This window comes from Podarcis cretensis (assembly GCF_951804945.1).
Source record: "Podarcis cretensis genome assembly, chromosome: 4".
NCBI lineage: Eukaryota > Metazoa > Chordata > Lepidosauria > Squamata > Lacertidae > Podarcis > Podarcis cretensis.
This window is the reverse complement of record NC_137173.1, coordinates 4310402-4333395: the sequence shown is the minus strand read 5'-3', so window position 1 is coordinate 4333395 and position 22994 is coordinate 4310402. Positions and strand designations below refer to the sequence as shown.

The window sequence follows — 22994 nt, the reverse complement described above, 5'->3', positions numbered from 1 at the left end:
ACTGATAGATTGCCCAGGCCTAAACCTCACTAACATTAGGACCAGACCTGATGCAGACTATCTTCCTGCTTAACCTGTACGTGAAACCCTCAGTTGTGGGGGTGTCTGCTGAGCGCAGAGTGCCCATGAGGCTGCCATAAGAAGCCGCCCCAGTGGAGAGGGAGGCAGTGCAGGATAGGGCCCTTCGGAAACAGCGACAGGCACTCCAGGAATCGCTGGTGCTCCTGGCGCAGAGGCAGTGAGTCATCCACTCGATTCAAATTCAAATGCAGACCTTGCCTTCTTCCCTTCCAGCCTCCAGGAAGGCCAGGATAAGCAGTTCATGGAAGGCCAGAGAGCTCTTCTCAAACCTTTATGCGCTGCCTGAACAGGACCACATTAAAGTGGTTTAATCAGAGGGGCGGCTACATCAGGCGCATCATTAAAAACAATTACGAGCCCAGCTCTCAAGTGGGAAGGGAGAGAGAAGCAGGTGTGGAAAGGGAAAGCATCAACAGGTACCCTCGACTCTCTTTTTTAAAGATATACTTTTCAAGTTTATACATTTCACTAATTTCACAATCATTTTGACATTTCAAAACTTGGCTTCCTCCCCCCTCTTTCTGCGGTTCCTTAAATTTATTTTTAATATCTTCTGCACGTCCAAACTGACTTAATTTGCTCATTTATTCGTCTTCTTTAAATATAAACTCTTATGAAACGGCAGGTTATTACAACAGTCCTGCCAATGTTCTTATCTGCTCACAGTTTATCTGTGAGTATTCAATAAACCATTTCCATTCTTTTATTAAAAAAAGGTTTTTATCTTGAATTTCTTATCCTTCTGGTAAGTTTTGCCGTTTCTGCATATTCCATAAATTTTTGTATCCCTACTTCCTTTGCTGGGGCTTTTGCTTCTTTCCATTTTTGGGTGTGTAACATTCTAGCCATTGTAGTAGCATATATGAATAAGTTTCTATACAGGTTAAGTAGTTGTGTCCCTGTAATTCCCAAAAGCTTCTGGTTTTTTTTTTTGGGGGGGGGGGGTTAACAAAGGTTATTTTCAACATCCTTTTTGTTTCATTATATATCATTTCCCAGTAAGCTTTTACCTTAGCACAAGAACCACATATGAATACTCTTGACTCTTAAGCCCAGCTGCGGGAAGCTGCCCTAAGATGAATCAGGCCACTGGGCTGCCCAGCCCAGGACTGGCAAGAAAGGGACCCCCAAGGATCATCCAGTCCACTGCTCTTGCAATGCAGGAACTGGAATAATAACAACAACAACAACAACAACAACAACAACAATAATAATAATTTTATTATTTTCACCCTGCCCATCTGGCTGGGTTTCCCCAGCAACTAAAGCATCCAAGCTCTTGTGAGATCTCGTGCTTGACCTCTGGGGGGGGGACTCTTCCATCTTGACGATTCTACAATCAGCCATCTAGCAGGGCTCTTTGCATTGCGCCTGCTCCCCTTATTACCCCAGACTCTGTCTCCATCTCCCCCTTCCCCCAACCCCCCCCCCTGGGCTTCGGCATCAGCTTTACGAAGCGCGATAGTCTTGCTTTTGCAAAGCCCCTGGAATTCCAGGCGCAGCTGATTAGCTCCCTGACCCTGCAGTTCATCCAATTAGGTTATTGAATAAGCCTCCATCTCAATCACATTTCGAGGGCTTGGGCTCGGGAGGCGGCTGCATGACTCACCGTCGCCGGCAGCCGACATCTGGGAAGAAAACAACTGTGGTTATCAAAAGAGTCGCCTGCCTACGAATCTGCCTCGGTGGCAGATGGGTCCTTGCGAAGGACACCAGGGGTGGCTCAAAATCTCTTTGAAGGCTGAGCTCCAGCTGTGAATCCAGCTCAACGGCGACCTTGGAACGACCTCTGCCAGGAAGGTCTGTCTGCCCCTGGAGAGGCCTGGGTTACCGTCAGGTGGGCAGACACCTGCTTCTCTGTTCAGGAGAGGCACCCATGTGGGAATTGAAAAGTCAGCGTCTCTCAGCCGAGCCTACCTCGCAGGGTGGTTGTGAAGGTGTCATTATCATGCAAGAAGGATTCGAGTGCATACCAAAACATCATGTTTTCGGTTGGGGGTGGGGTCAGTCTGGATGATGCCTGGAGTCCCTTCCAATGTTTTGGGTCCTGTGCCCAAGGAAGGTTGGAATCTAACAGAGGATGTTGCTGTGCTGCTCAGACATGTTTATTTGTAGGTCTTCTTCTTCTTCTTTGGCAATCCCTTGCAGCCAAATAAGATTGTCTTCCATAAACACGGTTTTAACAGTGAGTCCGTAAGTGACTGTGGAGACCAATTCTGGACCCACACGTCCTTCCACAGTGGGGACATTGGTTTCTGCGCAGGAGTTGATCACGGTGTGAATTTGCCAAGTGTGCCTTCCTCTTAGCACGTTTCTCCCTTGCGTCCTGAGTTTGAGTGTCTTCAAAGCCCCTGACACCATTGGTAAAGGCTGTTCTCCAACTGGAGCGCTTGCAGGCCAGTGTTCCCAATTCTCAGTGTTTATGCTACATTTTTAAAGATTTGCCTTGAGAGCATCTTTGAACCTCTTTTGTTGACCACTGGTATTATGCTTTCCATTTATCTGAAGAAATGTGCATGCATATGAAAGCTTATACCCCGCAACAAACTTAGTTGGTCTCTAGGGTGCTACTGGACAATTTTTAAAATTTTTTTATTTAGCCCATTTTAAGGTTCAGAACAGAGTAGTTGTTTTGGAAGACGATAATCAGGCATCAGCACAATATTGGCAGGACAATGGCCTTCGCTGTCCACTTCAGTGTCCTCAACAGCATCCCCAAAGAATAAGCTGGGGTGCAAGAGCTGCCACTAAGCCAGAGTGCCCTTCATGCGAATGGCTGGGCCTTTCCTCCAGGCCCCTCACCTATCTGCTGGGTAGGAGAACGAGAGCGAGAGAGTTGTGTTTGAGCTGAGCTGAAAGCCGGCTGGGAGATGGAGACACAGAGACCTGCTTGCTCTGGGCTGGATCCACAACGGTGGCAAATGGAGAAGCAAGATCTGTTGGGGTATCGATGCTCTGAGCCACTCCATCTTATGCTCAGGTTATATATATGTGTGGAAATACAGACATACCTCGGGTTACAGATGCTTCAGGTTGTGTTTTTTCGGTTTATGGACGTGCCGAAACCCGGAAGTACCAGAACGGGTTACTTCTGGGTTTCAGCAGTCACGCATGCGCAGAAGCGCTAAATCGCGCTTTGTGCATGAGCGCCGAATCGCGACCTGTGCGTGCGTAGGCATGGCACTGTGGGTTGCAAACGTGCCTCCCGCACAGATAACGTTCACAACCTGAGCGCCTACTGTATAACCAGATACAGTGGTTTAAGAACAAACGATTTGGTTTAACGGAAGTAGTATCCAGGTTTGCAAACTTTACTTTGGTCTAAGAATGGAAGACGAACAGTGGAAGGGCACTGGAAGTGGGAGGCCTCATTAGGGAAAGTGCGCCACGGTTTAAGAACGGACTTCTGGAACAGATGAAGTTCGTAAACCGAGGTACCACTGTATTCTAAAGACACCGGAGTCTCATCTGACCTTCATTCCAAGGAAAGTGAAGACTTGGATTCCCCCTCAGACATTGTGGTGTCATGCAACAGCTAGTTTAACACAAGTGAAGTGGATCGAAGTGCTCTGCCACACGGCAAAACAAATCTGCTTCAAAAAGCAAAACAGCTGGACGTTTTGCGGTTTGGAAAAGCGAGACGCCAACCAATGACTCATGGGGAGATGTGTAAACATGCCACAAGCAAATAAAGATGGAGGGCAGGAGGCACCCTCAGAGTTGTATAAGCTCCCCACAAACAAATCGCAGCAAATGTCAACACCAGATGTAACACAACATCCTGGAAAGCTTAGTGCAGGCAAATGAGGATGAATGCTCACTAAATAGGTCATCCGGAGAGCCCATTGAAAACTGCCTTTTCCTTGCCGGGAAGGGAGTTGGGGACCCAGGCATCCTGACACCTTCCCACTGCTGTTGCACCTCTTTACCACCCCCTGAGGCTGGCTGCCCCAATTCCAGCCTGTCCCTCTTTGTTCCATGCAGACCTATTGTTTATCAAAGGGAAATATCCACAGAGCCAAAGCTCTCTGAATGTCCTCCACCCACCACCACCTCACCCTTATGACGCTCCAGGACTGAACCCGGGACCCTCTGAACGCTGCTCTACCACTGAACCATGGTCCCGTCCAATACTGAGAATGCCTTTTGAGAAAGCTCTGGGTGTTTGCCTGTTTTATTCCTCTTGTTCTGAATTTGCAGAAACAGTGTTTCCTAGTTCGCAAAAGGTGTGGGGTTCAGCCCCGCTACCCACAGCAAGCAAGAGTCCTGCTTTGGAGAAACTCATGTCCCATGGAAAAAGGGGAGGGGGGAATAGTATTCAAAATGCAAAGAAGCAATTTTCGAGTCAGCTCAGAGGCAAGCCCCGCAGCCGAGTCAGAAAGAGTCTTCAGTGACCCAGCCGAGTCTTTCGTTTTCATTGCCCAAACTGAATAATGAAAATGATGATGATGATGATGATAATTTCATTATACCCTGCCCATCTGGTTGCGTTTCCCCAGCCACTCTGGGCGGCTTCCAACAGAATATTAAAATACAACAGTATATTAAACCTTAAAAGCTTCCCTAAAGAGGGCTGCCTTCAGATGTCTTCTAAAAGTCTGGTAGTTGTTTTCCTCTTTGACATCTGGTGGGAGGGCATTCCACAGGGAGGGTGCCACCACCGAGAAGGCCCTCTGCCTGGTTCCCTGTAACTTGGCTTCTTGCAGCAAGGGAACCGCCAGAAGGCCCTCGGCGCTGGACCTCAGTGTCTGGGCTGAGCGATGGGGGTGGAGATGCTCCTTCAGATATACTGGACCAAGGCCGTTTAGGGCTTTCAAGGTCAGCGCCAACACTTTGAATTGTGCTCAGAAATGTACTGGGAGCCAGTGTAGGTCTTTCAGGACCGGTGTTATGTGGTCTCAGCGGCCGCCCCCAGTCACCAGTCTGGCTGCCACATTCTGGATTAGCTGCAGTTTCAGGGTCACCTTCCAAGGTAGCCCCACATAGAGTGCATTGCAGTAGTCCAAGCGGGAGATAACCAGAGCATGCACCACTCTGACAGTGTGGTCTGTGGGTAGGGAGGGTCTCAGCCAGAGTACCAGATGGAGCTGATAAACAGCTGGCCTGGACACAGAATTGACCTGTGCCTCCATGGACAGCTGTGAGTCCAAAATGACTCCCAGGCTGCGCACCTGGTCCTTCAGGGGCACAGTTACCCCATTCAGGACCAGGGAGTCCTCCACACCCGCCCACCTCCTGTCCCCAAAAAACAGTACTTCTGTCTTGTCAGGATTCAACCTCAATCTGTTAGCCACCATCCATCCTCCAACTGCCTCCAGGCACTCACACAGTTAAATCCATCTCTCACAGCCAGGAGAATGCAAGCCCTCCAGGCCTGGGGACTGTCTCCCCGCCTTCAGCCAATCCGATCCAGCATCCTCCTTCCCCTCTTGTAAGAGCACTGAGTGATGTGTGTCAGGGTCAGGCTGAGGCAGCACAGGTGAGCTCGCCTAGCAACAAGATGCTGGTCTGCAAGGAGGCTTTTGTTGCCTTGGATGAAAAGCACTTAGCCTGCTGGCAAGCTGAAGGACGGCCCAAATGGTGGATGCTGGCATTCTGAACAAGCTTGCCAGTATACTCACTATTATTATTATAATTATAATTATTTATTAAAGCCATTAGTTGCTTTTTTTCTTGCCACAGCGATGCAAAGAGTCTTAGAATCACAGAACTGTAGAGCTGCAAGGGGCCCCACGAGGCTCATTCAGACGAACCCCCTGCAATGCAGAGATTGCAGCTAAAGCAGCCTTGACTGCCCAACCTCTGCTTTAAAATCCCCTGAGGAAAGAGAGCCCACAACCTCCCGAGGGAGTCGAAGCTCTTGCACCCAGGGAGTTATTCCTAACGTTTAGTCGGGGTCTCCTTTTTTGACATTCATTTATTTATTAGATTTATGGACCGTCACAAGATCTCAGGGTGGTACGCAGAATAATCAAAGCTGCACATAACTCTTATTTATTGAGTCCAGACAGCGACTCAAGGAAGCTTACCGTCAAAAACAAACAACTAGAAAGATATATTTATGTGAAGGGGCAGAAGCAAGTATCCACCACAGCTTGTATTGTGTTGTGTTGTGTTGTGTTGTGTTGTGTTGTGTTGTGTTGTGTTGTGTTGTGTTGTGTTGTGTTGTGTTCTGGTTTTCCCAGTAGTGATGTATGGAAGTGAGAGCTGGACAGTAAAGAAGGCTGATCGCCGAAGAATGGATGCTTTTGAATTCTGGTGCTGGAGGAGACTCTTGAGAGTCCCATGGACTGCAAGAAGACAAACCTGTCCATTCTGAAGGAAATCAGCCCTGAGTGCTCACTGGAAGGACAGATCCTGAAGCTGAGGCTCCAATACTTTGGCCACCTCAGGAGAAGAGAAGACTCCCTGGAAAAGACCCTGATGTTGGGAAAGATGGAGGGCACAAGGAGAAGGGGACGACAGAGGACGAGATGGTTGGACAGTGTTCTTGAAGCTACCAGCATGTGTTTGACCAAACTGCGGGCGGCAGTGGAAGACAGAAGTGCCTGGCGTGCTCTGGTCCATGGGGTCACGAAGAGTTGGACATGACTAAACGACTAAACAAATACACAAGGCAGCTTGTAAGAAGGAGAAACAGCAAAATATTATTCCTGCATTGCGGGGGGTTGAACCAGACGGGCAACTTCATGATTCTGTGATTCTATGAAATATACAACAAAGATTGCACACCCCATAAGAATCCGATCCAATGCAAATAAGTCATAATAAAACTTGTATCAAATAACGAAATATTCAACAATCCATCTAGAATATGCAAAGCTTGTGTAGCAATGCCTTACACCTGCTGTGCCTTGCCTTGATGACGGGCCACACTCATTGATGCCTTAAAGCTTTTAGCAGAAGGCTTTCTTCCAAGTCTGAGTCCTGCATCCAGAGGGAGGGAGGATGCAAGTTCCCCATTCCCAGAAATAAATAATGAGAACAAAATCCCTCCCCCTCCGTCTTCTCTCCCACTTCCCCAAAAGAAAGAAACCCAAAGAACTGGCGAAGAAGTACAGCTTACCTTCCCATTGGGACTGGCTTTCTTGAACACCCTGGGGAAAAAAAAGAGGGGAAGGAAAAGGTGAGCGAGGGGGAATGAGAGAGACCTTCAGCACACAGGAACTAATGTGCAAAGCATAAAATCGTAGACTTGGAAGGGACCCCAAGGGTCATCTAGTCCAACCCCCTACAATGCAGGAATCTCAACTAAAGCAGCCATGGCAGATGGCCATCCGATCTCTGCTTAAAAACTTCCAAGGAAAGAGAGTCCATCCCTTTCCACTGTCGAACAGCTCTCACCATTCTTCTTGTTTAATTGGAATCTCTTTCCTTGTAACTTGAAGCCATGGGTTCGAGTCCTACCCTCCGGACCAGGAGAAAACAAACTTGTTCCCTCTTCCATGTGACAACTCTTGAGATATTAGAAGATGGCTATCCTATCTCCTCTCAGTCTATTCTTTCTCAGGGTAAACATACCCAGCTCCTTCAACCGTTCCTCATAAGGTTTGGATCCCAGTCCCTTGATAATCTTAGTTGCACTCCTCTGCACACCTTCCAGCTTGTCAACATCCTTCCTAAATTGTGGTGTCCCAAATTGGACACAGTATTCCAGGTGTGGTCTGACCAAAGCAGAATAGAATTGCTCTATGACTTCCCTTAACCTGGACACACTATACTACTGTCCATGCAGCCCATAATAGCATTAGCCTTTCTTTTGCTGCTGCATCACATTGTTGAGTCATGTTAAGCTCGCGCACCACCAAGAACTCTATATTCTGTTCACAAATCCCAACAATCCACAGAGAATTCCCTGACTGGGTAATGTGTGTCTGAACTTTTACCCCATCACTTGCTTGTTTGCCCAGTTGATGGGGACTTAAGAACAGCTTTCTTCAAAGATTTAAAACTCTCAGCTGACACATATCCAGGATAATTAGATGTTTAGGAAGTTGACGTAGTTCTCACCTGTTTTAGTATTTCAACTTTTCTAAGTTTTAAAGTATGGCTGCAAAAAATTTCCTGGTGTTATTGTTGAAACTTCATGTGAACTGCTTTGATACACACACACACACACACACACACACATCAAGAGTCGTATAAATTTTCTAAAATAAATAACTGATCAACTTTCTACTAGGTCCGCTTAACATTTCTGAGCAGGCAGTCCATTTTGCCATTACAGTGGCAATTCTGAGAAAGGTCTGCATGGATTATAAGTAGAGCTCATTTTTATTGGACAGAACGCCTGGTTTGAATAATTATCTCATACCTAGAGGACCGCCTCTCCTGGTCTGCCCCGCGGAGGACCTTAAGGTCCACAAATAACAGTTTGGAGGTCCCAAGCCGCAAGGTGGTTACATTGGTCTCAGCTAGGGCCAGGGCCTTTTCAGTACTGGCCCCGACTTGGTGGAATGCTCTGTCACAAGAGACCAGGGCCCTGCGGGACTTGACATCTTTCTGCAGGGCCTACAAGACAGAGCTGTTCCACCTGGCCTTGGGTTTGGACTCAGTCTGACCCTTATGCTGCCCTGCCCTTATGGTTTTGATTTATGGGCTACTATGAAAATGAGGCTGCATTTTAAACTGTATTTTAACCCGTATTTTAATTAACTGTTTTTTCTTTTTCTTTTACGTTTTATTGTAATTTTATTGGTGTTAGCCGCCCTGAGCCTGGTTCTGTCCGGGGAGGGCGGGGTATAAATAAAAATGTATTACTAGTATTATCATTATTATCTCAACTTTTGCAGTGTACAGTGGTACCTCGGGATGCGAACGGAACGTAAGACGTGACAGCGCATTTCGCCACTTCTGCGCATGCTCCGTTACTTCTGGGTCGCCGCAGAGCACAACCCAAAAATACTTATCCTGAAGCATATTTATCCCAAGGTATGACTGTATTTTATCTTGTTTTTATGTATCTTACTTTGCAGCTGTTTCAGCTACACAAATAAAGAAAAATGAATAATAGGAGGAGTCAGGTGCACAGAATCCCTTGACCTGCCACAGCCTCTTCATTCATCTCAATGGAGGGACCCAATCCACCCCTTGCTTTGCGAGAAGTCAATCAGGGCTGCGGCACACACACCGTCCCTCAGAGAACCCGGAGCGCTACAACCGGATCAACTGATTTCTCAAGTTGCACCTTTTTTAAAAACAACAACACCAGACCCCAGTTTGACTCCAATACAGATACAGACACTGTGTGATTTCTGCATTGCAGGGGGTTGGAATAGATGACCGCTGGGATCCCCTCCCAACTCTTAGATTCTTCGATTCTACGACATCCCTGACTGCAGTAATGAGAGACTCAAACTGAGATTTCCATCGTTAAGTGACAAGCTTTGCCGAGCAGGCAAATGAACAAGCTGGTGGCAATCTAGTTTGTCCTCGTTATTGCTGCGCGGTAAATGACAGCCAGGGATTTCCCTCTGGGGTTTTCCATTCCTCCGTTGCCATCAGAAAATCTAAACTTCCGGCACAAGCCAGACGCCGCCGCTGCCAACAACCCCAAACTGGCGACTCAGGACTGATAAAAGGAAGAAGCGCCCTTCTTCGTGCAGCGCACAGTCAATAATAATAATAATAGCAATAATAATAACAACAACAACAACAACAACAACAACAACAATATAATAATTTATTATTTATATCCCGCCCATCTGGCTGGGTTTCCCCAGCCACTCTGGGCAGCTCCCAATCGAGTGTTAAAAGCAATACAGCATTAAATATTAAAAACTTCCCTAAACAGGGCAGCCTTCAGGATTTAAAGGATTTAACTTCCTTCCGCAGGGCCTGTAAGAGAGCTATTCTGCCTGGCTTTCAATTTGAACTTAGCCTGATCTTTTATTCCTCCCCCTCCCCTTTTTATGAAGATTACCCACTCTGGGATCCCTCAGCTAATTCTCCCCTGGTCTCCTCGCTGGCCCAAATAGGACTAATTTAGCCAGCTAGCCCTGGTGATCATCGAATGTTTATTGGATGGATTTCCCCCCTAAATTGATTTTTGAATTCTAAATTTATTGTTATCCACGTTTTATACTGTATTTTATGCTGTTTTTTTGTTGCATCAATTAAGTGTTTTAAATTTGTTGTTAGCCACCCTGAGCCCGGTTTTCTGAACCGGGAAGGGAAGGCGTATATATATATATATATATATATATATATATATATATATATAACTATGGAACTCCCTGCCACAGGACAGGGGGCAGCGACGGCCAGCAACATGGATGTTTTTGACAGAGGAGGAGGAGACAAATCCATGGAGGAGGAGAGGGCTTTCAGTGGCTACTAGCCAGGATGGCCACGCTCCATCTCCACGGTAATAGGGAAAGACCATGTCATTACCGAGGAGGCAGGTTTAGTCGTTGTTTGAGGACTATCCCTGCCTCCAGGTCTGGTCCTGACCGGAAGGATACAGTAATCAGCAAGGGAAACCCACATGACCTGAAAGTGTTGCTGTGCAATGCCAGGTCAATGGTGAATAAAACCACTGCCATCCACGACCTGATTGTGGATGGAGGATTTGACCTGGCATGTGTGACAGAGACCTGGTTGGATGAGGCAGATGGGCCTCTCCTTGCCGCTGCTTGCCCACCAGGTTTCTCTTACGCACAGCAACCCAGGTCATGTGGGCGGGGAGGGGGGGTTGCAGCGATTTTTAGGAAGTCATTAGTCTGCACCAGGCGTCCTATTGGGAAGACCCAGTTTTCTGAGTGCATGTTCTGGAAGTTGGGCAATAGGGGCAGTACAGGATTCCTACTGGTGTACCGACCTCCCCGCTGCACCAAGGATTCCCTGCCCGAGCTGCTTCAGGTCGTGGCGGATATACTCCTGGAGACACCTAGCTTGGTTGTCCTGGGGGATTTTAACATCCATGCCGACACGACCTTACAAGGGGCAGCTCGGGACTTCGTGGAAAGCATGGCCTCCATGGGGCTGTCCCTGAATAAGTCTGGCCCAACTCATAGCCACGGACATGCCTTAGACTTGGTGTTTACCTCTACGGATGTTGGTGATCTGACATTAACTAAAAGCGAAACAAAAGAAGTGCCATGGTCAGATCACTACCTGGTGCAACTGGACTTCTCCGCAACCCTTCCCCTCCGCAGGGAGGTGGGACCGATTCGGATGGTCCGCCCCCGCCACTTAATGGATCCAATTGGCTTCCAGAGAGTGGTAGGGGATGCTTTATCCCAAGTTGATGGCCTTTCAGCTGATTCCCTGGTGGCACGCTGGAATGCGGAGTTAACCAGGGCTATTGACTGTCTGGCTCCGAAGCGCCCTCTCCGATTGCATGGAGCCCGGACAGCCCCGTGGTTCTCCCCGGAGCTGAGGGTGATGAAACAATCGTTGAGACGGCTAGAGCGCCGGTGGCGGAAAACTCATTCTGAATCAGACCGGACACGGGTTAGAGCTCAACGTCGAGCCTACCAAGTGGCAATGGCGACGGCGAAGAGGGCTTTCTTCGCCGCCTCCATTGCATCTGCAGAAAACAGCAGCAGGAGACTTTTTCAGGTGGTTCGCAGTTTATCGGAACCACCTGTACCACCGGGGCCTGGTAGGGACCCCAAGATCTCCTGCAATGCTTTTGCAAAGTTTTTTGCAGATAAAATCGCTCAGATTCAGAAGGAAGTAGACTCCACAGTGGGAGCAGGGCCGGGGCGGGAGAGTGCTAGAGTTCTGTCTGGTCCTGTTATATGGGATCAATTTCAATCTGTTACCTCCGAGGATGTGGACAGGCTGCTTGGACGAGTGAAACCGACCACCTGTCTTCTTGATCCTTGCCCATCCTGGCTGATAAAAGCGAGCCGGGAAGGGCTGGGCGATGGGCTTTGCGGGGTGGTGAATGCTTCCCTCTGTGAGGGAGCCTTCCCAGACCCGCTGAAAGAGGCGGTCATTAAACCGCTTCTTAAAAAAACATCTTTAGACCCGGCCAATTTGGCCAACTATCGCCCAGTCTCAAATCTTCCATTCTTGGGCAAGGTGATTGAGCGGGTGGTTGCTGAACAACTCCAAGCACGCCTGGAGGAAACGGACCATTTGGATCCCTTCCAATCGGGATTCAGGCCTCACCATGGGACTGAAACTGCCTTGGTCGCGCTGGTTGATGATCTCCGGCGGGCTAGGGACAAAGGTGAGAGCTGTTTCCTAGTTCTGCTGGATCTCTCAGCGGCCTTTGACACCATCGACCATAACATCCTTCTGGACCGTCTAGAGGGGCTGGGAGCTGGGGGCACTGTTATACAGTGGTTCCGCTCCTTCCTCCTGGGCCGTGTTCAGAAAGTGGTGGTGGGGGATGAGTGTTCAGACCCTTGGGCCCTCACTTGTGGGGTACCTCAGGGTTCCGTCCTCTCCCCCATGCTTTTTAACATCTATATGAAGCCGCTGGGAGAGATCATCAGGGGGTTTGGACTGGGTGTTCATCAGTATGCAGATGACACCCAGCTCTACCTCTCCTTTAAATCAGAACCAGTGAAGGCGGTGAAGGTCCTGTGTGAGTGCCTGGAGGCGGTTGGAGGTTGGATGGCGGCTAACAGATTGAGGTTGAATCCTGACAAGACAGAAGTACTGTTTTTGGGGGACAGGAGGCGGGCAGGTGTGGAGGATTCCCTGGTCCTGAATGGGGTAACTGTGCCCCTGAAGGACCAGGTGCGCAGCCTGGGAGTCATTTTGGACTCACAGCTGTCCATGGAGGCGCAGGTTAACTCTGTGTCCAGGGCAGCTGTCTACCAGCTCCACCTGGTACGCAGGCTAAGACCCTACCTTCCCGCGGACTGTCTCGCCAGAGTGGTGCATGCTCTGGTTATCTCACGCTTGGACTACTGCAACGCGCTCTACGTGGGGCTACCTTTGAAGGTGACCCGGAAACTGCAATTAATCCAGAATGCGGCAGCTAGACTGGTGACTGGGAGTGGCCGCCGGGACCACATAACACCGGTTCTGAGAGATCTGCACTGGCTCCCAGTACGTTTCCGAGCACGATTCAAAGTGTTGGTGCTGACCTTTAAAGCCCTAAACGGCCTCGGTCCTGTATACCTGAAGGAGCATCTCCACCCCCATCGTTCAGCCCGGACACTGAGATCCAGCGCCGAGGGCCTTCTGGCGGTTCCCTCATTGCGAGAAGTGAGGCTACAGGGAACCAGGCAGAGGGCCTTCTCGGTAGTGGCACCCGACCTGTGGAACGCCCTCCCATCAGATGTCAAAGAGATAAAGAATTACCTGACATTCAGAAGACATCTTAAGGCAGCCCTGTTCAGGGAAGTTTTTAATATGTAATGCTGTATTGTTTTTAACACTGATTGGGAGCCGCCCAGAGTGGCTGGGGAAACTCAGCCAGATGGGCAGGGTATAAATAATAAATTATTATTATTATTATTATTAAATACCAGTTGCTGGAAACGGCAAGAGGGGAAAGTTGCTTCCGTGTTCAGATCCTGCTTGTGGGCATCTGGGTGAGGATGACGGACTAGATTGGCCATGGGCCTGATCTGGCAGACTCTTCTTACGTTCCTCTTGGAACTGCATTTCCTTTTGGCCCAGGCCTGACTCTGGAACAGGGTTCGAAATTAGCCAGGCGCCAGGCACATTTTGCAACAGGCTGTCAACCACTTGCGACCAAGTGAAGATGCCCAGATTTGTGCCTTGTATCTCCACCTGCGGATCCTTGGAGTCGCTGGGAGAGATCATCAGGGGGTTTGGGCTGGGTGTTCATCAGTATGCGGATGATACCCAGCTCTACCTCTCTTTCAAATCGGAACCAGTGAAGGTGGTGAAGGTCCTGTGTGAGTGCCTGGAGGTGGTTGGTGGATGGATGGCGGCTAACAGATTGAGGTTGGATCCTGACAAGACAGAAGTACTGTATTTGGGAGACAGGAGGCGGGCAGGTGTGGAGGACTCCCTGGTCCTGAATGGGGTAACTGTGTCCCTGAAGGACCAGGTGCACAGCCTGGGAGTCATTTTGGACTCACAGCTGTCCATGGAGGTGCAGGTCAATTCTGTGTCCAGGGCAGCTGTTTACCAGCTCCATCTGGTACGCAAGATGAGACCCTGCCTGTCTCGCCAGAGTGGTGCATGCTCTAGTTATCTCCCGCTTGGACTACTGCAATGCACTCTATGTGGGGCTACCTTTGAAGGTGACCCAGAAACTGCAATTAATCCAGAATGCAGCAGCTAGATTGGTGACTGGGAGCAGCCGCTGGGACCACATAACACTGGTCCTGAGAGATGCATTGGCTCCCAGTATGTTTCTGAGCACAATTCAAAGTGTTGGTGCTGACCTTTAAAGCCCTAAATGGCCTTGGTCCAGTAGACGTGAAGGAGCGTCTCCACCCCCATCGTTCAGCCCAGACACTGAGGTCCAGCTCCGAGGATCTTCTGGCGGTTCCCTCATTGCGAGAAGTGAGGTTACAGGGAACCAGGCAGAGGGCCTTCTTGGTAGTGGCACCCGCCCTGTGGAATGCCCTCCCTTCAGATGTGAAGGAAATAAGCAGCTATCTTATCTTTAAAAGACATCTGAAGGCAGCCCTGTTTAGGGAAGTTTTAAATATTTAATGCTGTATTGTTTTTAACCCTCAACTGGGAGCAGCCCAGAGTGGCTGGGGAAACTCAGCCAGATGGGTGGGGTATAAATAAATAAATTGTTGTTGTTGTTGTTGCTGTTGTTGTTGTTGCTTAGTTGTTTAGTTGTTTAGTCGTGTCCGACTCTTTGTGACCCCATGGACCAGAGCACGCCAGGCACTCCTGTCTTCCACTGCCTCCCGCAGTTTGGTCAGACTCATGCTGGTAGCTTCGAGAACACTGTCCAACCATCTCATCCTCTGTCATCCCCTTCTTCTTGTGCCCTCCATCTTTCCCAACATAACTTTTATATGCCTGTTGTCTTTGTCCATGGAGATTTCTTGGCAGGGATACTGGAGTGGCTTGCCGGTTCCTGCTCCAGGTGGATCACGTTTGGTCAAAACTCTCCACTATGACCTGTCCATCTTGGGTGGCCCTGCACAGTATAGCTCATAGCTTCTCTGAGTTATTCAAGCCCCTTCGCCACGGCAAGGCAGTGATCCATGAAGGGGTGGTTGTTGTTGTTGTTGTTGTTGTTGTTGTTGTTGTTGTTGTTATTATTATTATTATTATTATTATTATTATGATGATGGATCTTGTTTTCACTCACTAGGATCCCATCTTGTAGAATTCTATCCGTTCTATTTTATTTGCGCTATCAGAATGAATTTCAGGAAGCAAATTGCTTTTTCTGCGCAGCCTGAGCATCAGCAGTGAACAAAGTTGTAGTTAATTGTTGTAGCTTTTCTTTACTTACGCCCCCCCCCCCCCGCTGCCCTGCTCACCGTTGCGAAGAGTATTCTTGCTTTATGAATGGTCATGAAGAAAAAGAGGTGGGAATAGGCCAATATATATGTGGGCTGTCCCTGGATCAAGAGACTTTTCTTCTTTGATTTTTCAAAGCTCTTAACTGGTCCTCTGAACTAGCCAGATATTTAATGGAGAATCTATCACAGTCAGTCCACCATTTGAAAAATAAGACTTGCCCCATAATGGTAACTAGGTATTCTGTTTTGCTGACCACAACCTTGGTTTAAGAAGCCATTTGCCGCCTGGCTTCTATAGCTGAGTTTCTGACACTGCCCTGGAAGTTCTGAACTACAATTCCCATCAGTTCTAGGGGACTGCGCTGACTGCTCCCTAGGGTAGCAGCCCCTGCCAACCTGATGCCCGCCAGAGGTTTTGTAGTCCAAAACATCTGGAGGACGCCAGGATGGAAAAGGAAGCGAAGACACAGCAAGATACTGGAGAAAGGGACCACACCAGAAAATATTGTCCAAACCCCACCCCTGACCCACCACTATTCATTGATCATTTTAACCTGCAGCTTGCCTTTTCCCGAAGATGCAGATGAGCATTTTGTATTTTTATTGCTATTTATTTATTTAGCACATGCACAAACTACATTTCCGTCCGTGCCCCGCGGGGTGATTTGCAACTTAAAATAATGGCACAAATCACCTTGTTCTCTCCCTCTTGTTTACCCCCCAGCTTCCCTTTCCTCTACCATCCGGCCTGCGCCCAAACATTTAGAAATAACCTTTTCACATTTTAAAACATGCCCTTAAGTGCAACTTTTGGGGAAACCGTTTGCAAGCTAATGCAAAAGCAGGGCGGCGAGGGCTTCAGGCCAACGCCTCATCCCGAGGGATTGAGGGGGTGGAGAAGTTTGCAAAATTATGCATTGTGTGAAGAAAAGCGGATCGAGAAATGTTCCTAACCTCCAACCCCCACCCCATTACGCTGGAACTCACGAGCATCTAAATGAAGCTGAATGTTGGAAGATTTGGGACAGAGAAAAGGAAGGAGTTCCTTTACGCAGCTCATAGTTAAACTATGGAACTCCCTGCCACTGGAGGCAGAGATGGCCAGCCACCTAGATGGCTTCAAGAGGCAAATTTGTGGAGAAGGTGGGGGCTGTCAGTGGCTACTAGCCGCTGTATGTAGGTTTTATTTTATTTTATTATCTTATATTTTGGAAATGTACATCCAGGTTTTTTTTTCCTTTACAATTTTTTGGGCCCCCCCCCAAGAAAGCGGGGCCCTAAGCTATATCTTATTTAGGTTATATGTAAATCCGGCACTGAGCCGGAGGCAGTGTGCATGGACAATGCTCTGTACACAGACGCGGGTGGTGCTGTGGTCTAAACCACCAAGCCTCTTGGGCTTGCCGATCAGAAGGTCGCCAGTTCAAATCCCTGCAATGGGGTGAGCTCCCATTGCTCTGCCCCTGCTCCTGACAGCCTAGCAGTTCGAAAGCACGCCAGTACAAGTAGATAAACAGGTACCGCTCTGGAGGGAAGGTAAACATTGATTCCATGCGCTCTGGTTTCCGTCACGGTTTCCCATTGTGCCAGAAGCGGCTTAGTCCTGCTGGCCACATGACCCAGAAAGCTGTCTGTGGACAAACACCGGCTCCCTTGGCCTGAAAGCGAGAAGAGCGCCGCAACCCCATAGTTGGACTTAACCGTCCAGGGGTCCTTTACCTTTTACCTTACCCTGGTTGGTCCCAGTGAGAATGGGATGCCGGACTAGAAGGGGCCATCGGCCTGATCCAGGAGACTCTCCTTGTGTTCCTCTGTTATGCTGTACCTAAGCAAGGAGCTTGGGTGGGACACGGGTAGCGCTGTGGTCTAAACCACAGAACCTGGGGCTTGCCGATCAGAAGGTCGGCTGTTCGAATCCCACGAAAGGATGAGCTCCCATTGCCCGGTCCCTGCTCCTGCCAACCTAGCAGTTCGAAAGCATGTCAAAGTGCAAGTACAGTGGTGCCCCGCAAGATGAATGCCCCGCAAGACGGAAAACTCGCTAGACGAAAGAGTTTTCCGTTTTGGAGGTGCTTCGCAAAACGAATTTCCTATGGGCTTGCTTCGCAAGACGAAAACGTCTTGCGAGTTCCTGCAGTTTTTCCCCCCTTTCCCCCCCTTTTTCTAAGCCGCTAAGCCGCTTATCCGCTTATCCGCTACGCCGCTAAAAGCCGCTAAACCACTAATAGCACTAATTCGCTAAGCCGTCAATGGGCTTGCTTCGCAAGACAAAAAAAACCGCTAGACGAAGAGACTCACGGAACGGATTAATTTCGTCTTGCGAGGCACCACTGTAGATAAATAGGTACCGCTCCAGGTAAATGGCGTTTCCGTGCACTGCTCTGGTTTCGCCAGAAGCGGCTTAGTCATGCTGGCCACATGACCCAGAAAAACTGTCTGCAGACAAACGCCGGCTCCCTCAGCCTATAGAGCGAGATGAGTGCCGCAACCCCAGAGTCGTCCGCGACTGGACCTAACGGTCAGGGGTACCTTTACCTTTAAGCTAGGAGCTTACATCAGCAGAGAAGAGATGAAATTGCGAGCAACTCCTGGACCAAGAATGGGAGGTGCATTTCTAGAGAATGCTTTTATCGACCAATTTAAAACACTTCTGCCCTGGAGGATAAGACGACTGGTGGCTCCTGGCCACAATGGCTCTGCTCTCCTTTCACTTTTGGAGGCTGCAATGCTTTTGAATACCCATTGCTGGAAATGTCAGGAGGGGAGAGGGGTCTACACTTGGATCCCCCTTGCAGGCTTCCCATATTATTGGGAATTTAGTTGGCCACTGTGAGAACAGGATGCTAGACTAGAAGGGGCCACTGGCCTGATTCAGCTGCAGGTCTCTGCTTACGACTGTATCCAGCCTTTCAATCAATCAATCAATCAAAATCCACCAAGGAGGCAAACACCTCCACGTGTCAAAGGTTCAAACCAATCCATTTGCAACGGACACAATTTGAAATGCGCACACAAAGAAAGCAGAAAAGGAGACCAACAGTAACATTATACAGTGGTACCTTGGTTCTCAAATGCCTTGGCACTCAAACAACTTGGAACCCAAACACTGCAAACCCGGAAGTAAGTTTTCGGGTTTGCGGACTTTTTTCAGAAGCCGAACGTGCTCCGTTTTGAGTGTTACGCTGAGGTCTGTCTGTTTTTGCTATTTATTTTGCGTTTTTGTGGCTCTTTTTCGTTCTGTTTTTGTGACTGTGTGGAACCCAGTTCAGCCACCGATTGATTGTGTGACTGCAATACAGTGGTACCTCGGGTTACATACGCTTCAGGTTACATACGCTTCAGGTTATAGACTCTGCGATCCCAGAAATAGTACCTCGGGTTAAGAACTTTGCTTCAGGATGAGAACAGAAATCGTGCTCCGGCGGCGCAGCAGCAGCGGGAGGCCCCATTAGCTAAAGTGGTGCTTCAGGTTAAGAACAGTTTCAGGTTAAGAACGGACCTCCAGAACGAATTAAGTACTTAACCCGAGGTACCACTGTACATTGTTGATTGCTTTCATTTTGTGGATCAATGGTCTCGTTAGACAGTAAAATCCATGTTAAATTGCTGTTTTAGGGGTTGTTTTTAAAAGTCTGGAACGGATTAATCCGATTTGCATTACTTTCTATGGGAAAGCACCCCTTGGTTTTGGAACGCTTTGGTTTCGGAATGGACTTCCGGAACAGATTAAGTTTGAGAACCAAGGTACCACTGTATATACAAGACCAAACAAATGATATTCACTACAATATAGCTCAGTTGGTACAGCATGAGACTCTTAATCTCAGGGTTGTGGCTTTGAGTCCCCAATTGATTCTATTATTTGAAACACCACAAGAGATTCAAATCAGCTTCACCTTTCGCCTTAGCCCCAGTAAAGTAGGCAGCAAGCAAGCCTCCCTGGGGAAAGCGCTCCTTAATTGAGGGGGCCACCACCAAGAAGGCCATGCTCCCCCCCAGTTGCTACCAGCCTGAGCCAGAAGGCAGAGGTGCCTGCAGTGGGTCTGCGATGGGGGTCTTAATGAACAGTCTCGCTCATGTGAGATTTCTTAAGCATTACCTCACAGTTGTGCATTTCCTAGTGCCTGTGCAATCCCAGAGATGAACACAGGCAAATTACATTTCTGCTCTAAGGCAGCCTTTCCCAACCCAGTGCCCTCCAGATGTTGCCAGACTGTAACTCGCCCCCCCCCCCAGTCAGCACAGGTGCTGGAAGTTGAAGTCCAGCAAGATCTGGGTGGGGGCACAATGTTGGGAAAGGCTGCCCTAGGAAAAAACACACAGTTTGTTCTTTTCTTACGGAGAACGTGTTTTCTGTCCAATAAATTCCCCCCTCCCTTTCTCTCTCCTTCTCTCTCTCTTTCTTTCTCTTGCACTCTAGCTCAGAAAACTGGAGTGAAAATGCATTAATAAAAAGCAAAAATACTCTCATGGAGGAAGGGTGTTATTTCTGAAGCACTCCCCTCCCGCATTTGAAGAGCTTGCTGGACAGCTCATCCACCCAAGTGAACAAGGATTTTACCAAAACACAAACCTACAGCTTTTTTTAAAAAAAAAGAAAAGAAAACTCTTTTCTAAGTTTCCAAAAATGCGCAGCATGAGAGAGGGTGAGGACCACCCTGAGCGCCAGCCAGCAGTGATGTCACAGGCACTGTCCAATAGCACCCTCACCCCCCAAAGAGGTAGAAGCCCAATGACATCGTTAGGTACTTAAGACTTTGGGTGATACTACAAAAAAACCCCAACCCTCTTCATTTCCCGGGGGACAGCTGCGGGAGACGAAAAGCAAACTGCAATTGATGCATCTCCGCGAGTAAGAAAAAGAAACTGCTGCTCTGGAAAAATGAATCTGCTGTACCGGCGCTGTGGCTCCCTTCTCGGGGAATCATTTTCCTTGACTGGGCTCTGGCTGCGGCATCCTCTGATCTCGTCCCCGCACAATCCCTTACCGCTTTGTCAAGTCTTCTGTAACTGCGTTCCTGAAGACTCCATCCCTGCCTTTGAAGCCAAGGGGGGGCCTGTTAGCCGAATCTCCCTGTGCCCCCTTCATCAGGGCTCTCCGGCTCGCCAAGCGAGCAGCCGGCAGCAGTCACGACCGAGGGAGGGAGAGAGAGAAAGCTGTTCCTTGACTGGGTCTCAAGGGGGCCTCCCCAGATCCACGGAAAGCACTCAGCTGGAACGCCAGGGCAAGGTATTGGGGGGGGGGGAGGCCGGGATGCAAGCAAGCAAGCAGCCGCTTCCCAGCCCGCGGGCCTTCAAAGGTTTTTCTTGAGGCGGCGGTGCAAAGGAAATCCCGCTATTATTCGTCACAACCCAGCTGCTTCCAGAGAAACACGAAAACAAACCACCCGGCCACAGCCCAAGAAGCAGCCGGATGTTTCAAAAGCAAGAGAGCATTCCACGTCTCTGCAGCTTCAGAGGGAAGCAGGGAGGGAATCTGCCTCCCTCAGAATCAGGTCACTGGTCCATCAAGATCCATATTGTCCACCCTGACTGGCAGCCGCTCTAGGTTTCCTCCCAGCGCTACCTAGGACCTCTTGCATCTGAAACAGAGGCTTTGCCACTGAACCACAGCCCTTTTCTCTGCCAGTTCTCTGCCTCAGATGAACCCCTCCTCCTCCCGGCCTGCCATCTTCTTAGCACCTTCTGTACTGGGCTCATAGAATCACAGAATCATAGAGTTGGAAGGGACCCCGAGGGTCATCTAGTCCAACCCCTTGCAATGCGGGAATCTCAGGCAAAGCATCCCTGACAGATGGCCATCCAAGCTTTGTCTAAACACTTCCAAGGAAGGAGAGTCCACAACCTCTGGAGGGAGACAGTTCCACCACTGAACAGCCCTGACTGTCGGAAAGCTCTTCCTGATGTTTATTCAGAAACTCCTTTCTTGTAACTTGAAGCAGAGACATCACCTTGCCAACAAAGGTCCGTATAGTTAAAGCCATGGGTTTCCCAGTAGTGATGTATGGAAGTGAGAGCTGGACCATCAAGAAGGCTGATTGCCGAAGAATGGATGCTTTTGAACTATGGTGCTGGAGGAGACTCTTGAGAGTCCCATGGACTGCAAGAAGATCAAACCTCTCCATTCTGAAGGAAATCAGCCCTGAGTGCTCACTGGAAGGACAGATCCTGAAAGCTGAGGCTCCAATACTTTGGCCACCTCATGAGAAGAAAAGACTCCCTGGAAAAGACCCTGATGTTGGGAAAGATGGAGGGCAGAAGGAGAAGGGGACGACGGAGGACGAGATGGTGGGACAGTGTTCTCGAAGCTACCAGCATGAGTCTGACCAAACTGCCGGAGGCAGTGGAAGACAGGAGGGCCTGGTGTGCTCTGGTCCAGGGGGTCACGAAGAGTCGGGCAGGACTAAATGACTAAACAACAACAAATTACTGTATTTTTCACTCTATAAGACGCACCAGACCACAAGACGCACCTAGTTTTTGGAGGAGGAAAACAAGAAAAAAAATATTCTGAATCTCAGAAGCCAGAACAGCAAGAGGGATCGCTGCACAGTGAAAGCAACAATCCCTCTTGCTGTTCTGGTTCTGGGATAGCTGCGCAGCCTGCATTTGCTCCATATGACGCACACACATTTCCCCTTACTTTTTAGGAGGGAAAAAGTGAGTCTTATAGAGCAAAAAATACGGTATTTGCAATAAAGCATCACTTCCCCTTCCCCCGTTGGCACCATGCGTTCCCAGCAAATCTGTAGACACCTTGCGGGCTGTCATGTTTTAGTCATGGTCCCATGAATTTTTCATTGCTGTGCTCCCTCTCTCTCTTGCACAGCGCTCCCCCCTCCCCAAATAAGAATCAAAGTGACTTGAGTAAATCATTAGCGCGGCCTCCCTAGGAAATAAAAAACGCTAATGAGCTTGGGTGCCCAGCAAGGCAAGGGGACTCTCTCTCCCCATCTGGAACTCCCCCCCCCCAACAGAGACAGCCACACACACCCCATACCTGGCTAAAAAGGGGAGATTGATGAATTGGGGGAGGAGCAGAGGCAGGGAGGCGGGATCCCCCCCCCAAATCACCTGCTGAGACTCCTCCCAAGGAGGGATGTCAAAGCCCGGCAGTTGCCATGACAGCCACAGCTGTTTCCCTACCAGGGAGCTCATTAAGGGAAGCTCTTCGGCATGCAAATTAGCAGCACTACAGAGGCATCTGAGGGCAAGGATGGGGAAGAGGGGAGAGACCCAGTACCGTTTTGGCAGGGGGGCCAATTTGGGGAAGGGGTGCGGATCCAGTGTGTGGCATTTGGAGACTCATAGAATTGTAGAGTCGGAATGGTTATCTGGTCCAAACCCTTGCAAGGCAGGAAACTTTTGCCCAATGCAGGGATCGAACCCACAACCCTGACAGGAGCTCAGAACATCCAAACTTAAGAAAGGCCAGCTGGATCAGGCCCAGGGAGGCCCATCTTGTCCAGCGTCCTGTTCTCACAGCGGCCAATCAGGTGCCCATTACAGGGAACCCCTGGAAGCAGGATTCAAGCCCAACAA

At 49.1% G+C, this 22994-nt stretch overlaps 1 protein-coding gene across 3 annotated transcripts in view; it reads right to left on the bottom strand.

Annotated features, from left to right (window-relative positions):
- The window catches only part of ARRB1 (arrestin beta 1), a 137926-nt gene that overhangs the window by 44152 nt on the left and 70780 nt on the right, over positions 1-22994 (bottom strand). The window contains exons 1-2 of one of the 3 annotated variants that reach the window (XM_079973933.1): positions 20441-20720; positions 7148-7178 (exon numbers count right to left, since the gene is read on the bottom strand). In XM_079973933.1, coding sequence (XP_079830059.1) covers positions 7148-7178; positions 20441-20541 — 132 coding nt within the window. In that variant the 5' untranslated portion in view covers positions 20542-20720. Of the gene's footprint in view, positions 1-7147; positions 7179-20440; positions 20721-22994 lie in introns of those variants that run through there. The other 2 variants (XM_079973934.1, XM_079973935.1) reach the window with 2 other exon arrangements.